The sequence below is a fragment of the Alternaria conjuncta genome (genome assembly GCF_024043145.1).
Source record: "Alternaria conjuncta strain BMP 0040 chromosome Unknown scaffold_3, whole genome shotgun sequence".
Taxonomy (NCBI): domain Eukaryota; kingdom Fungi; phylum Ascomycota; class Dothideomycetes; order Pleosporales; family Pleosporaceae; genus Alternaria; species Alternaria conjuncta.
This window is the reverse complement of record NW_026250092.1, coordinates 2,211,869-2,223,710: the sequence shown is the minus strand read 5'-3', so window position 1 is coordinate 2,223,710 and position 11,842 is coordinate 2,211,869. Positions and strand designations below refer to the sequence as shown.

The 11,842-nt window shown below is 54.7% G+C and overlaps 2 protein-coding genes across 2 annotated transcripts; both read right to left on the bottom strand.

Annotated features, from left to right (window-relative positions):
- Positions 1 to 1,114: 1,114 nt before the first annotated feature.
- Positions 1,115 to 1,492, bottom strand: J4E85_002720 (uncharacterized protein; the record flags this gene model as incomplete). The annotated part of the gene is made up of 2 exons (XM_051466995.1): positions 1,115 to 1,168; positions 1,223 to 1,492. 2 exons carry the CDS (start codon positions 1,490 to 1,492, stop codon positions 1,115 to 1,117), a joined length of 324 nt encoding a protein of 107 aa, XP_051329850.1.
- A 2,428-nt stretch (positions 1,493 to 3,920) lies between these two features.
- Positions 3,921 to 4,589, bottom strand: J4E85_002719 (uncharacterized protein; the record flags this gene model as incomplete). Its single annotated transcript, XM_051466994.1, has 1 exon — positions 3,921 to 4,589. The coding sequence occupies one exon, from the start codon at positions 4,587 to 4,589 to the stop codon at positions 3,921 to 3,923; it is 669 nt and encodes a 222-aa protein (XP_051329849.1).
- Positions 4,590 to 11,842: the final 7,253 nt, after the last annotated feature.

Below are 11,842 nucleotides of genomic sequence, written 5' to 3'. Positions count from 1 at the left end.
AAGGCCCCTACCGCGGTCATGGTCTTGTCTAAGGTGCCATCATGCCAGACTTACGATAAGATCATTACAAATCGCATCTCAGAGATACAAAAGCCAACATGGAGCCCATAGCGAGTTCTATTATTCACGACGTCGTTGCCACGGTTGACGCGCGGATGGTGTTGGGATTCTTCAAATGACGTAGTTTGTCTTGACAGTCTCTGACAGCGGACTTCCGCACTCATTATGCTGATAAAGCAGCGATGAACGCAATTGAACTTCTCGAGTTTGAGCCAAATTCGGAGCTATCGAGTGCCTATGGCCTTGCACGACAACAGGTAGCACTGAACCAGCTTTTCTTAAAGAAAAGGTCTCTCACAGTCGCACAAGCACCATGGCATACAAGGATCAACAAGCTTGTTGGGACTGAGTGGTATTGGAGCATATTGTCTATCTGAAGGCACTCCGGCTATGCCCATCGGAGCAGGCACCGCAACCCCTATTCCGCACGATGTTGTCTTGCCATTCAACCTCCGCCACAAGACACCATGTCTGGATGCCCACTGTAGCAGGCCATCTCCTTGCGCAACTTTGCCCAACCGTGAACCGTTGTTTCCCTGAACTACACCGACCCGAGGTATGGCAACGAATGATCGCGGAGGGGACATGTTGTCGAGGTCGAGTGCGAATGGGGACGTCGACAACGCGGGAGGGCGACATAGATCCTAGAGCTCATGCAGTTATCCGACAGTATATAGCCAAGAGAATACGTACTTACCTCTTGTTGATATTGGAGACGCTCGACCAGTATCACGAGCTTCATTTGGTTTCGCCTCGAAAGGTTACTTATCTTTGGCGGCACTCAACGCCATAAGCTTTGCCAAAGTCCCAACTATCCGCTTGCACAGATAGCCGCATCGGCATACCACTGTCCTCACCTAGCGCGCAGTCAATTAAGACCAGTTGCCTAGCAAGTATACCGTCCTCGTACCCAGCAACAGGCATTGAAGACGGTATGGGTAGCCTAAGCCAATGGGGGAGACCCGTTACAGGTACGTGAATGGGTGGTAGGGGCGGTTCTTCTTCATCGTCGTTGTCATCCTCCTCTTCCTCTTTCCTCCCGCGGCATACGAGCCTACCGGGAGTAGACCGTCCTCCAGGCCAGATCGATGCGGGCACGGACTTCCTCCTGAGAAGACATTAGTTCACCGGTTAAATGCTCAATCAGACTCGAAGAACTTACTTGGCTCAGTGACATGAGCCACTCCATGTTCTGGACCTCGCGCTCCAAGGCGAGATCGATCTCGATACCCAGGAGAATGAGGCTGCGCTCAAAGCTCCGCTTCACGATGCGGGCCGTGCGGAGCTCCAGCCAGTTCCACCTGGGCGAGACGGCCAGTCGGGCGATCTTCGCGTCGTTGTTGCGGATGTCCCGCTCAAGCTCGTCACGCTCCGCAAAGAGCGTGGAGGAGAGGCGGGGACGGACGATGGGGGCAGGGGCAGTGGTGGTCATGTTGTGTGTAGTGGTGGTGATGTGTGTGGTGGTGGTAGTGGTGACTAAAGACTTCTGTAAGCTACTTAATCTCAAAGTGATCAAAAAGAAGAGGATACTCACTTTTGGTATGGAGTGTGTTGGTTGGGGAGCTGTCTTCGACGCGGAGAAGTTATCAAGGCCAAACGCCGCGAGCGCAGCACGTGCCCTGCGCGTATAAATCTGCTCCTCACCAGGCTGCCTTCCTCCCCGGTCACCTCCACTACACCAAGTCACGTCGAGCTTTTTTCTCACCCCAAGTGACCACGACGGCCAGCGGCAAGCGCTACAATACTACACAATACCAAGCTGAGTCTCCCCTTCCTGCCCCCTTCATCTACACGCTGTAGCGTCATCGCTACTTGCAAGCGTCCCGAGATGACAGTTGTAGTTGCTGAAGGAAATCCCTAATGATCAACTAAACACTTGGATACCTGAGGGCGCTTCACTCCACTCCTCTACCCCCTCCTCTCATGATCACGGTTAACGCCTCTAGTCCCCCCATGCGACACTCTGCTGTCGCACTCTCGCCTTGGGCGCTCGACTCCGACACTGTCTCTTTCCAAGGATCTCAACGAGCTAAGTCTTCCCCATCCCCTTCCCAATCCTTGCACACTGGAGGGCTTTCGACCGACACTGTGATGACAAACCACTGTTGTTTTCAACGCTCAGTCTTGGGGCATTCCTCCTGACGATGCGGAAAAAAACCGAGCCTTGTCTGACAGTGTCAATTTCCTTACTCGCTCGCAACTCAGTAGAACTTTTTTAACTCAGCACAGGTCTTCTTCAACGACAACAACAATGTCTGAAAGATGGTTGCGCATGGATAAAGGCGGAAGAACAAGGATGGCATTGCGATGGTGGGACAAAGAACGGCAATATCCAAATGAGCCTGAGATCTCAATTCTCAGGTTCAATGGTAGATCGCCTAGATTGAAGTGACAGCTGAAACGACGCGTGATCTGACTTCTTCAATCGTCAGATCCAGTCGATAGTTGCCTACATTTTCCACTGTAACTTCTCCAAGTCAATCTCGAGCTTTGTGCTCGTGCTCTCGTATGTAGTTCAAATTACAGCATATTTCCATATGATACATATCTTACAGCCAAGCATCTTGACCTTATCGTATGCGGTGACTCATGCGCAGCCTTGATGCTGGGTTTGTTGGTGGCCTTCAAGCGAGTAGCAGCCGACCTTGATGTTTCTCAATGACGTCATTGTTTATCTGAGAACTTGAGTTCATCACCGTGGACATCACTGCGCATCGTGGAACAAGTCGCGAGAGCGACACATGGCAAAATTGAAGTGAGCAGCAACATTGATTGTATATCTACATGCGCCACTACGTGAACCGCGTTACCTGCGCATCGCACCAAGTATTCTATACCGTACGAAGTGCCCCAAATCATCTAAGCACATGCGGCTCATCATCTGATGACTGCAAGCGAATCGCCCTTGTGACTCCCATGTCTGGCACGGGCACAGTCATTCCGTTCATGTGGTCGGCCGAAGATGTCTCGTTGACAGAAGCGGCGCCGTGGGCATAAGGGTGGAGAAGTCCGCCGCTGCAGAAAAGTCGGGTTGGTAAGGGCCTTGTTTCGCGCTGTAAATGTCGCCGTAGGTATCATGCGCTATCGAAGTACAAAAGACTCTGGATGTCGATGAGAGATTTCGCAAACAGATCACGCAACTCGCGATCGAAGCATCTATGGCAAGCTGCCCGTGCCGCATCGAGGAAGACGTTCGTGCTGAAGTTTGCGCCGAGGGTGGGGCGGAAGGCATCATCCGATCACGCTTGAGCACATGTCCGAACATCAGCTTTCCGACGACATGTCTTTGCCTTCCCGCAACACCAACGTCTCGCCAACACCCAATCATTCAGCCACCCAGTATATGCAACAGTCAGCTCGTCGCGAAGCCTCGTAGATTGTGTAGGATTGATTTGCTGACAGACGCGCGCGCGCAATGCGAAGGGAGAGGTCGAGACTGGTCGTGTCGTGACTGCTGTCGAAGCTCGCTAGCAGAGGGGAGCAGAATCGCCGCGTAGTGATGTGAATGAGGTTGTCGCGGTTTGCTGTAAGCATCGAGGTTCGAAGGTTTGGAGCAAATGATGCTCAAGTCGAGATGAGTTGGCGTGATTTGGGGCTTGGTGGAAGCTGGAGGTGATACCTGACCTTTGTCTTCGGCTCACGAACGTCAACAGGACGTCGCGGCAGTTGAGGGCTCTTAGCACCGGTGGAAAAGTCCGGTGAGCGACCGACCCTACGCCACGGGGGCCCTCCTCTCGGTCGTACTCCCAGGCAAGCAAGCCCTGCTTCCCATCTCCATACGAGGACACGATCTACCCAGTTTGGGAGACCGAACGACGCTGTCAGATGTTTGCGAGGAACTTACATTGCCCGGGAGCGAGTTAGTATTGGCCTTGCCATTCCTCAAAGATCTGCCAGTCTGCGTTCCGGCCCAATGGGCGTACAACTTGATGCAGCATCTCCCCGGGCTGTCGCTGCAAGCGGACTTGGTCTTGAATAGTGAGTTCCGTCTCTCTATCCAAGACATATTCATCCCAGGGAGTGAGAACCGCCCATTCAGGGCCAAACTGGATCCCAGTTGGATCGAACACAAAGGTCTTCTTGTTCTCCAGGGTGATCTTGAAAGCGCAGTGGAGGAGGTTTCCCACTTGCTCGCCCATGTCGTATTTGAGCTCTTCAATATTCGCGATCCAGTCGTGCTTTTGGAGCCCAAATTCCAGATCGGCTTCCAACTCCACCAGGCTCATCTCACACCATAGCGCTAACAGATTTGCCCTCTGCCAAAGGGCATCCTCAGACGCCGTCGCCTCTCCACTCAGTGAGGGTAGAGGCTTGCCCTGGGCACCCCACCTCCCCCGTTGCTTGTGCTCGAGTTTCTGCTGGAGCTCACAGCACCATCGACCGAGGATCGCCTCGTAACTGCTGGCTCGTTCGTCGTGGGCTGCACAAAAGCCCGTTCTGTCGTCGGGAATGACTTGCGCGCAGGTTCGACAACGGGTGCCGCTGAAGAGGAAGGTGCTCGTGGGCGAAAGATTCGAAACGATAGCCATCGTGGTGTTTGATGGGTAGTTGGATAAGTGTTATGATGCCAAAAAAGATGTTGGTCAAGATTCAGCTTTGAGGCGCGGCAAGATGTGAGCTTGAACAGCTGCTATTGTCCATAGTAGACAGTCGTATTCCCCTCGAAATTCTGAATAGAACCCGTAATACTCACGCTCACTACGAGTCCGCACTTCTAACTGCCTCTCACTCAGGCTATTGTCTGCCATATCTGGAAACATGGATCCTGACAGGTCCAATCACAGCGGGAGTGGACAACGTCATACGACTAAGATAGGCTGATTAAGTATGCGTTGATATGGCTAGGAGTTGTACGCGTAGATAGAGCTGTGCAACATTACACGTCGTATGCTAATGTACCAGTCCTGGTCTTCTGCCAGAAGATGCAGCGACGTATAACTTCATGCTGTAGGTGGCAAGCATACTGGACTGCCGGAGTTCTGTCGTGGGTAGCTTGTACGTATCCTCCTCAGCGAGGTTGGTTGCACGTACGATTAGTAGGTTTTGGTGTTCTGCTTGGTGAAGACACAGGCCAGATGAAGTTGGGTGAGTCGCTACATCCACGCTAGGATGCTCAATACCGCCCTTCTACACAAACTACGTTCCATGTCAACCTGGGCGTTCCGCCTCGCATCAAATCACAAGACTTTGTTCACTTTCCATCGTACTCGGTGTGCAATTTTACGCAACGCCGTCGCCGTCGCGCCGCCCGACGATGCGTTTATCCCGCCGACGAAAAGCCGTCAACACGCCTGACGCCCGCCACGAGCTACCATACCTTTCAATCAGCACGGAACGGACCCGGATTGAAGATTCAAACATGAAGAAACGTCAGGCGGGTCGCAGCGTCATTGAAAACGAATGCCGCGCCTGGAATCTTACGTCGCGCATGCGGCAATGGACATAGCGGGACATGGTAACCGCCACCACACTACGATACGACGAATCGCGTACCCGCCCTATGAAAGGCTTCTTGGGGGACAGTTTGCGCTTTTCCAAAAGAAAATCGGAGTCGTGATGGTGGAGCTACACGCCGTCGCGGTAATCTTGGGGCCAAGGGCAGAACACAACGCCAACCACAACTTCACAATACGACCAGTCGTACAGCCATTTTATACCCAAGCGTATTACGACTCAATTCCGCTTTTCAGAATTTAAATCGGATCACATGCGGTTGAGTTATGCCCCGTCGCGAAAACCCACTTTTGTAGTCAGGGTCTCACGAAGGCCCTACAACATCCAGTGGAGCTGTGAGGGCTGACATGAGCTTCTGAACACCAAAGGAACGATAAGCGAGGTAGTCTGGTCGCTTCGCAGTACGGTGGCAGACGGCGCGCTGGCTGTCTTCTGTGGCTCCAGGCCGTCAAGCACAGGTTGGTAAGCAACAAGGCCGTACGACCTTGTGCAGACTTTCACTGACATCAAGTACCTAGCCAGATGGTCACTGCGGATGCGCGAGACCGTAGGCCGTCGCTCCGCCTGCATTTCGCTGTCCGAGCCCTCAGGCCAGCATTCCACATCGACGAGACGTCCGACTACTGCCTCACGAGCGCGCCCCTTACGAACCCGAACGATCGATGCGAACCTACTTGAGCTACGAGGGTGGCACCATGGTTGAGCGAGGTACAATCTATACGGTCTTGACGGCATCGGGATGAGGAGCGAGATCCAAGGGCTACGCTCGCGTTCGACGAACACAAGGATCACGTCTACAAGCGGATTCGTATCACAGGGCAAATGGTTACGTCGAAGAAGGATGAAGCGGGAGAGGTGCAGATGCGAGTCTGGGAATGAGGGAAGGATAAAGGAGAAGGGTGGAGGTTGGTGACAGGGGCTATGAGCGAGAAGGGGTATGAGCGAGCAGAATGGCATGCGTCAAGAACGACGACGATGACGACAAAGGAGGTAAGCGTCAGAGCTGGGCAAAGGCCGTTGGAGGGGGAGAAGGGAGGGGTCTGCGAAAGAGTACAACTGACATAGCCAGGAAGCCACGAAGAGCCGCAGCTCACGTCGAGACGAAGCCATCCCACCACACTCTTTACATCCTCACCGCGACCATCATGTCCCTCCTACCTCGCACGCTCTCCCACCTACCAAACCACACGCCGCCGCCCCTCGACCCGCCACCCCAACTCCGCAAAGTCAAAACCTACACGGCGCGGACACAGCAACTCCAAACAACCCCGCCCCATAACACACGAGCAATCCCAGGGCCTCAGCGAGGAGTAGGAAGGTGCGGCTATGCGGCAACAAGACTTCTGATGCTGAAGCTTGTGAAGGGAGGTAAGGCGAGTGTCTGAACACTTTTCGGGATCGGCTGGGGGAGTGTGGGGCCAGGACATAACTATGAGGGGTGATGATGTGTAGAGTGGAGAGCAGAAAAGCATGGAAAGCTGGTGGGTTGCGATGGAGGGGTTCGGATAGGAGAGAGGATGGGAGACTTGGGGACAGTGGGATAGGGGTGTGCTAGGAGGGGAAAGCAGAAGTGGAATACACGGCGCCATCGGCGACCGGCCTCGCAAAGGGCAGAAGAACTGAATGTGCTGGATGGCATGAACGCAGTGGATAGGGGCGAAAAGGGAATAAGCAGGGCGCTGGGAGACTAAGCTCAGTCGAAGGTATGAGAAGACACTGCGAGGATGTGAGGGAGTGATGTATGCAACAGAATCGGAAGAGAAGGCAGTCGAAGAGTCAAGGGCGTTATACTTTGGCATGCTGAGAAGCAGGGTAGGGGGCTGAGAAGGAGGAGGATGAAGCATCCCGAACATAGGCCTGGTAGTCATAGGGGTTTGTGCGGCCGCAAGAGCAGCGACTCGCGGCATATCGTCAAGCTTGGAGGAGCATGAGCTGGAGCGTTAGTCATATCTGCGGTTAGCATGGAATGAAGACTTCTTGAGTCGATCGATCAAAATGGCTGTGAGCTCAGGCATCCCATATACCGTGTCTCGAGCTGGGGAAAACCGTAGCATCAAGATGATGCCGGACACACTTCACATCAAATCATATGCATTTCTCCCGACCTCGCAGACTCTCAAGATAGCACGATAGGCTTGGCCAGATAGCTGAATCTTGGAAGTGCAAAACGAAATCATGAACAGGCCAGTGACCATGCCCAGTGATTACGCCTACTTTGCCAAACATATCTCGCTGTCGTGGTTCTGTCGTTCTTGCTTATGGGTTGCAATCTTCAGGTGCTCCATGGTGAGGCTCTTTGGCGACAGTCCAGCAATAGCGGAACGTCTTTGAAGGCATGCACATCTTCAGTCATGTGCAAGTCTGCGAAAGGGGCTGGAAATCCCACTTTTCAGCAAATGCAACTGTTGTGGTTGCTCCGCCATCTTGTCACACACAAGTTGCTTGGACGGACTTAGGGCAATTGCGGAGTTGGAGACCGCCCCGTCTTGAACATCAGGAGCGCGGGTGCAGTGGCTTGCCCGCGGTCATATCACTTTCTCCATGCACACAGCTTGTACTGCATTGCAGCCGCCGTCTCGTCAAGCTACACTGCAGCAGCTGCGTGTGCTTCCAGAGCAGACAAAGCTGGGCCCTGAGACCTTGCTGTCGCCATCCGGATGTCCTCAGAATGTTTGCCACAGCAAACTCAGCACTGCATCGCCTTGTGCGACCGTCTGAGGCCAATCTTGACAATCTGCTGGAGCAGAAGCTCCTAACGAGGGTCACCGTCGACGGCGCCTCCTTCTCCTTCCTATCGCGCTCCTTCTGCGAGGCCGTCTCTCATTTGTTGTGGTCCGTGCGCAGGTAGCGGGTGAGTTCGCCTCAAGGTGAGACTTGTTGACCGTCTTCCACCACCCCACCACCGACTTCATCACACTCCCCAATGCCGCGATTCTTGCTGTGCTTCCCCTTCTTCATCCTCTTGATCCCCTCGTGTCATCCTCGGACAACTCCTGACACCACATCGGCGATGCTTTCGAGCTTGCCGCGGGGTAGGACGACGACTCTGGGTCGGACATTGCTTTCTTTCCCGCTTCGGCGACGAGGAGGCGACATTCTCTGGTGCTCGACGCACCCAAGGCATCGCAGTAAGTGCTCACTCCGATCCTGATTGCTCGCCGTTGACGCCGCCGCCTTCGCCGGCTTGGTGTCGACCGATGCAGCTACTCAGCCCCTCCTCTGCCACCGCTATACCAGCTGCTGATGGCTATGCCTGACCACTGCTGACAACATCGCTAGTCAAGACTTCATTCCAGGATTGTCGCCACTGGCTGAACACCTGAGCCTGTACGGACGAACGCCGACTACCACACTCACTTCTCGTCCTTACAGAAGGTTCGTACAGGCCAGGTGTTCAGCCCGGCACCTCTCACAAACTGCCTCTCTTGGCTAGAGCAGTAAGTAGTACCCCGCCTACCTCTTGTGAGCATCGCTGATTGACACGTCGGTAGAGGCAGTCGCCTGCTCGAAAAGCCTTGGTAGCCTTGTCACTGCCGGCTGGACATCTGGGCCTGTACGGACGAACGCCGACCACCACACTCACTTCTCGTCCTTACAAAATATTCGCACAGGCCAGGTGTTCAGCCCGGCACGTCTTGCAAAACGTTTTCCTCAGTTGGTAAGTCGAAGTCCCGATGCCGTCCATGGTAGACCTGCTTGTGCAACGCCGTGCTAATGTATGAGTGCTCAGGCACAACAGCGAACATACACGCCTTGCTCCGTCGACACGGAGGAAGTCGCCTCTGGTGATAGTCGCCAGCTATCACTGGGGGCGCAAGGAGTTTTCAAGACGACAATAATCCGATCGTCATATCTCCACTGCCGCCAGTCGCGGAATTCGGCGTTCGGCACAGCGAAATGATGGCGCACGGCGGCGTTCATGCTCAGTAAGTCCAACCCATCTTCAAGGTCTTCGGGTCATGCTAATCGCTCCAGAAGTCATCAAACAGGTGCTGAAGCTGTTCGCCGCCGGTGCCCATCTGGGACGTCGCCTTGACGGTGCCGCTACTCGCCGCGGGCGCATACATCGGCCATCGACACAGTAAGTCGCCGAAGTCCTGGCGCACCTCGTCCATAGGCCAGCGTTATGTGCCCTAGGCCATGCGCTGTAAGTCGTCGAAGTCCTTAAGTCGCTGAAGTCCTAGCGCACCTCGTCCATAGGCCAGCGTTCGAATGCGCTGCGAACAAGCCATTCACAGTAAGTCGCCGAAGTCCTGGCGCACCTCGTCCATAGGCCAGCGTTATGTGCTCTCAGCCATGCGCTGTAAGTCGCTGAAGTCCTAGCGCACCTCGTCCATAGGCCAGCGTTCGAATGCGCTGCGAAAAAGCCATTCGCCGACCCCCGCCAACATGTGCACCAAGGTCGTACACAAATAGGGCTGCGGCCACGAGATTGCTGAGAAGGCAGGATGATGTAGTTCTCCCAGACGTGGCCGCTGCCAATCTCGTGGCCGCTCCCAATCTCACCCGGCAGCATGACACAGCAACAGCAGCACCACGATGGCAGCCAGCAGCAGCAGCAGCAGCACTCGCATCACCAGCATCAGCACCCAAGTCGCCGAAGTCCCGGCGCATTGCCATCCATGGGCACAAGTCGTCGAAGTCCCGGCGCATCGCCATCCATGGGCACAAGTCGCCAAAGTCCCGGCGCATCGCCATCTATGGGCACCAAGGTCGTACACAAACATCACTCTTTCGCTCCTTCCTCTCCAGATGGAATGTATGTTCGTCTGGACTCAGCCATTCGCCATCTACGGCGTGGACGGTGCCTTTGACCCTTCCTTCGACCCGAACAGACAAACCTACAACTTCTCCCAGACGTGGCCGCTCCCAATCTCACCCACCACTAAGTCGCCGAAGTCCCGGCGCATTCCGTCTATGGGCCAGCGTTATGTGCTTTCAGCCATGCGCTGTAAGTCGCCAAAGTCCCGGTGCAATACCACCTATGGGCATCTTCTTCCACGGAGCCACTTGGACTTTACGCACTTTAATCATCGGCGACCATTTCGATTCTTCAGCGAGACTGAAAGCGGCCATAGACGGGTCGAGCAGCGTTCGAAACTGCCTACGTCTGCAATAACACGATGACCGAGTCGGTCAAACCCAAGGGTCGAAATCGATTTCCATATCCCAATATGGCAGGAGTAGGAGCAAGAGTGGGAGACTATCAGTGCAAACCGATTTTGACCGAAACATCACGGTCAACATGCATGCCTGGATGGCGGTCTCCAGAGCCGTATCCAGGAGTAGGGCTGGTGCCCAAGCCCAGCGCTGGAACTTATACTCACACCCCTTTTCTGATCATCATTTGCCCATCTCTTCGTTGGTAACTCCAGCGGAGAGCACAACGATCAGCTACTGATCGATGGAAAGAAGAGAGGAGAGACGTACAAGCAGCTGCTCCTATTTCTGAGCTGGTATGAGAACAGCGCGCGTGTTCCCATGATCATCAACGGGCCCAACATTGCGCCCAAGAAGGTCAAGGAGTCGGTGTCTCCGGCCTGCGAGCCTTGTGCTCAGTTCGCAGCGGGTGGAGCTTGACAGCTCTCCTTCGAGCATCGTGATTCCCACACGATGGCAAACGACGCGAATAGGCTCCGGCCTGAGAGCCTTGTGCTCGCTTCACAGCGCGCAGTGCTTGACAGCCCTCCCGGGCACAGTCGCAGCCCGAGCAGACTCGGACTCATCGCTGTGGACTACCAGCAGCGATGAGTCTGAGGCGCCCATGACGCCAATGACGGAGGTGGTGCGGGTAGTTACCGCAACTCGCGTACATGGATGTCCCCGGATGCACTGCTGCGCGCGCAGCAAGTCGCCGAAGTCCCGGTGCAACACCAGCTATGGGCCGCCCTGCAACAGCATGGGTGAAGTCGTCGATAAGCCGCTTCTTCAACAGATGGACTTTTTTTGTTGATGAACCTTTTCTGTTGTGGTCTTATGATTCATCTGCATCGAGTTAGACAGACCCCAGCCTTCCCGAGGCACCCGAATTGGCCGACCGACCATCTTCCATGGCCGCAGCAGCGTTCCTAGGAGTCGCATGGTCTATCTGCATCGAGCTTAACATCCGCCTGCTGTACAGAGCCACACGTCTCAGCCTATACTTCTGGAGCTGCTTACTCTGCAGTTGGGGGCTGGTAGTCCACGGCATCTCGATCGTCCTAGCCAACTTCACCAAATCGACTAAGATATGGCGATCTTGAAGTCTGGGAGCACTGCGTCGGAGGCAGGCGCGTCAAGAACATCCCCACCATCGCCGACGACCTCGCCAACCATATCATCGTCATCT